Here is a 3,823-nt window from a genome sequence, read left to right as displayed (position 1 = left end):
TTAATTGTAAGGAGTGTCGTAGAAGTGTAAGCATGCTCTGCAAAGTAAAGCTATCTCGATAGAATCACGGAGTCAATATTTTATAGCTCTTACTCTGTAAGTTACTTAAACTTTCTTTAACCTTTCAGCTAAAAAAATAAGTGTGCATATACATGCTACAATAACTACTATGATATAATATTTTCGTATGGATTAAATGTGCTAGTAAAGGAACGCATTTCAAACAGTGTCATGCCATATGTTAGTTTTTATTATTCAATTGAAAACTAATTTGTACCTGAATTTATATTTGACAATAAATTGGGTTTTCTTTTTAAGCCAGATAGTATAATCCATATCAATTTCTAAAATAATTAAACTAATTAGACAAATAGAACAATGTCCATATAAAGAAAAACCTTTTTGAAGTAATTCCAGCTTAGTATCAACTCTGATTTCTCTACATACAGAGCAACTGCACAGCATGGGTGGAAGGAATAACACAAATGTGCCTGACTTCATCCTTACGGGCTTGACAGACTCCAGAGAGATCCAGCTGGTCCTCTTTATGGTATTTTTCCTGATATACCTCATTACTGTGCTGGGAAATGCAGGGATGATATTGATAATCCGCTTGGATCTTCACCTTCACACTCCCATGTATTTTTTCCTCACTCAGCTGTCATTTCTTGACCTCAGTTACTCAACAGTCATCACCCCTAAAACCTTAGAGAACTTAGTGACTTCTGTTAAGTATATCTCATTCACAGGCTGCTTCACACAACTGTACTTTTTTGTCTTTTTGGGTGCCACTGAATGTTTTCTTCTCTCTTCCATGGCCTATGATCGCTATGTAGCTATTTGCAAGCCTCTGTATTACCCGATTATTATGTCCACAAAACTCTGCTGTGTTCTTATTGCTGGGTCATATGGGATTGGTTTTATGGACTCTTTGGTCAGTGTGCTTTGCATGGTCAAATTGCATTTCTGTGACTCCAATGTAATCCACCACTTCTTCTGTGACACAACTCCAATTTTGGCTCTGTCCTGCACTGACACATACATCACTGAATTCATGATATTCATTGCTGCTGGTTCCACCCTAATATTATCTCTTATTACAATATCTGTATCTTATGTGTCCATCCTCTCTACAATCCTGAAAATCAATTCCACTTCAGGGAAGCAAAAAGCCTTTTCAACTTGTGCCTCCCATCTCCTGGGAGTCACCATCTTTTATGGTACTATGATTTTTACTTATTTAAAACCAAGAAAATCCTACTCCTTAGGAAAGGATCAAGTGGCTTCTGTTTTTTATACTATTGTGATCCCTATGCTGAACCCAATCATTTATAGTCTTAGGAATAAAGAAGTAAAAAATGCTCTCATTAGAATCATGAAGAAAAGAGAAGGCACCAGGCAATGAAAATAACATTGATGCTAGCCATTTAAACTCTTCTTTCTTTCCTTTGGGTGATTTTATTGGTCTCTCTTTCTCTTTCTCTCTCTCAACAAGGGATTTTTACATTTTTTTAAAGTTCTGTTGAGTTTATTAGACCAAAAACCATTTTAGACATTACAAAGAATATCTTCTTAGAAATTCACTTTGAAAGTGGGAAATATAAAACCTGTTTTAAATTTATAGACCAAATGTATGTGTTTATAAGGGCAACTCATAAACAAGATAAGAAAATATGGTTGTCATTTTTGAAATCTATATTATACAAATCTCCTATACTTCAGTTTTAGAGTATTTTATTGTAGAAGAGAGCTAGATTTTTGGCACGGTGATAACTGTTTCAGATATCGTTACATTTATTATTCTTAGAAAAAACAACATAGCAGAGCGGTCAGGAGCACTTGTTTTGGACTCAAACTCTGTATAGGATTAAGATTCTAGATATGCTACCTTTTTTGATGTATAACCCTTAATAAGTAACTGAAACTAATATTCTCACTTTTCTCACTGCAGAAAGTAAGTAATAGTTCCAGGTCTATCTGATCAAAGGTTGAATGTTAAGCATTTAAAGTAGTAACAATAAATTCCTGTCACTCTCATTAAAATATTTATATTCCTATAATATTTATAATGCACTGTGTCTTTTTCTTAGTTTTGGGTAATTTAATTGAGAACCACACAGCTAAAAATTATTTTTAAAAATCAGTAGTCATGGGAACCAGCCGTTAGCGTAATGGTTATGTCGCTGGACTCCCACGTAGTTGACCGCGGTTCGCGTCCCAGACCCGGTGGCTTAAAACTCAAGCCGGGCGCGTGTGCGTGCGTGCCCAAGATCCTGAGAGGAGAATGGAGGAGAAGGGATTGCGGCGTGACCATCCCCCCTGGGGGATGATTTCTCGCTTTCTGTCTCTATGTTTCTCTCTGTCTGTCTGGCGAGCGCATGTGCCCTACAGTGAAAATTTCTCCAAAAAAAAGGAAAAATCAGTAGTCACAATTTTGTACTTAAAGTAAAATATCACAAAAATTAATTATTAGGAGATGGCATATGTTAATAATAAAAAAGTTTGGAAAATATTAAAGAAAGCAGAAACACTAATAATTATTGACCATTATACGTGATTTTTTTCTACTTCAATATTATTAACTGTCGCATCCCGGACCCGGTGACTTAAAACTCACGCCGGGCGCGTGTGCGTGTGTGCCCAAGATCCCGGGAGGAGAATGGAGGAGAAGGGATTGCGGCGTGACCATCCCCCCTGGGGGGTGATTTCTCGCTTTCTGTCTCTATGTCTCTCTCTGTCCGTCTGGCGAGCGCACGCGCCCTATAGCGAAAATCTCTCAAAAAAATATTATTAACTGTATGAATATATAATACATATATAAACAACATTTCTCTCATTTCCTATGTCCTCTTTTGCAGTTTTCTGTATCCAATTAAAAGTTTACCATTTGACAATCTCCCTATCATTGAATTCTATAAGAGATATGTCTTCTTGGCACATAGGTAAAATCAAGACTTTCATCTTGTAATGTTTTGACCTAAAATGTTGTACAGTCACCAAGGTAAAAATCTGCTTACATTGATGTCTCTTAGTGTGTCTCCATTAAGCCCTTCCTTTCTGTCATTTGTCAACAAGCTTTAGTAAATGTTTTTTTTGTTGAAATTCTTTGTATTTCAAAAAATTAATCATTTTCTTCTGATTTGTATATGTTTATAATGCTATTAAAAAAAATTATTGAGCTAAATATTTGATTCTTTTAACATTTTTTCTTTTTTAATTTGCCACAGATTGTGTGTGCTCTCCAGAGTCAGAATGAGAGAAAGGAAGAAAGGCACACTTCAGGGGGAATGGTCACACTACAGTGCTTTCTCCTCCATTGTCTCCTTGGGATTTTGGGCATAGTCACATATATACCTGGCTGCTTTTTAAAACCATAGTGGCCAGGACTTGAACCATGCCATCACCATGTAGAATCAGCATATTAGGTTATTCTAATCACAAGACCACTGACTGGTCCTGCTTTGTTCTTTATAGAGAAATTTGTAAAGCCAAGAGTTGATAAGGAATTCAGATCTTGTGGTATCCCATACCTCAGTCAGCTAAAGTGTTAAATTTTATTTTTTTAAAAAAGTTTTACTCCATGTACTCCAAAGTTACAATTTTAATTTTTGATATTTAAGGATTATTTAAGAAGGTATTATATATGATGGCATTTGATTAGTTTTTGTTTTAAACTTTTATAAGTTACTAGATTGAATTTATTTCAAGCAACATAACTATTTTATTTGTAAAATTGCACTTATTTTTCCTAAATATGCTTTGAATGTTTAAACTAAAGTGTATGTTCTTTTTGGTAGGTAGTAGTTTAATATTTTTTTTTTTT

At 35.0% G+C, this 3,823-nt stretch overlaps 1 protein-coding gene across 1 annotated transcript; it reads left to right on the top strand.

Annotated features, from left to right (window-relative positions):
• Positions 1–463: 463 nt before the first annotated feature.
• LOC102502850 (olfactory receptor 8H1-like) lies at positions 464–1,405 on the top strand. The gene has a single exon (XM_006156270.1). It carries the CDS (start codon positions 464–466, stop codon positions 1,403–1,405), a length of 942 nt encoding a protein of 313 aa, XP_006156332.1.
• The last annotated feature ends 2,418 nt before the right edge of the window (positions 1,406–3,823 follow it).

The sequence above is a fragment of the Tupaia chinensis genome, unplaced genomic scaffold, assembly GCF_000334495.1.
Source record: "Tupaia chinensis unplaced genomic scaffold, TupChi_1.0 Scaffold000486_1, whole genome shotgun sequence".
Classification (NCBI taxonomy): domain Eukaryota; kingdom Metazoa; phylum Chordata; class Mammalia; order Scandentia; family Tupaiidae; genus Tupaia; species Tupaia belangeri.
Note: the sequence above shows the minus strand (reverse complement) of the source record. Positions and strands in the feature narration are given on the sequence as shown.

Coding starts and splice junctions, on each gene's coding strand:
- LOC102502850 (XM_006156270.1), top strand. CDS start 464: ATGGGTGGAAGGAATAACACAAATGTGCCTGACTTCATCCTTACGGGC.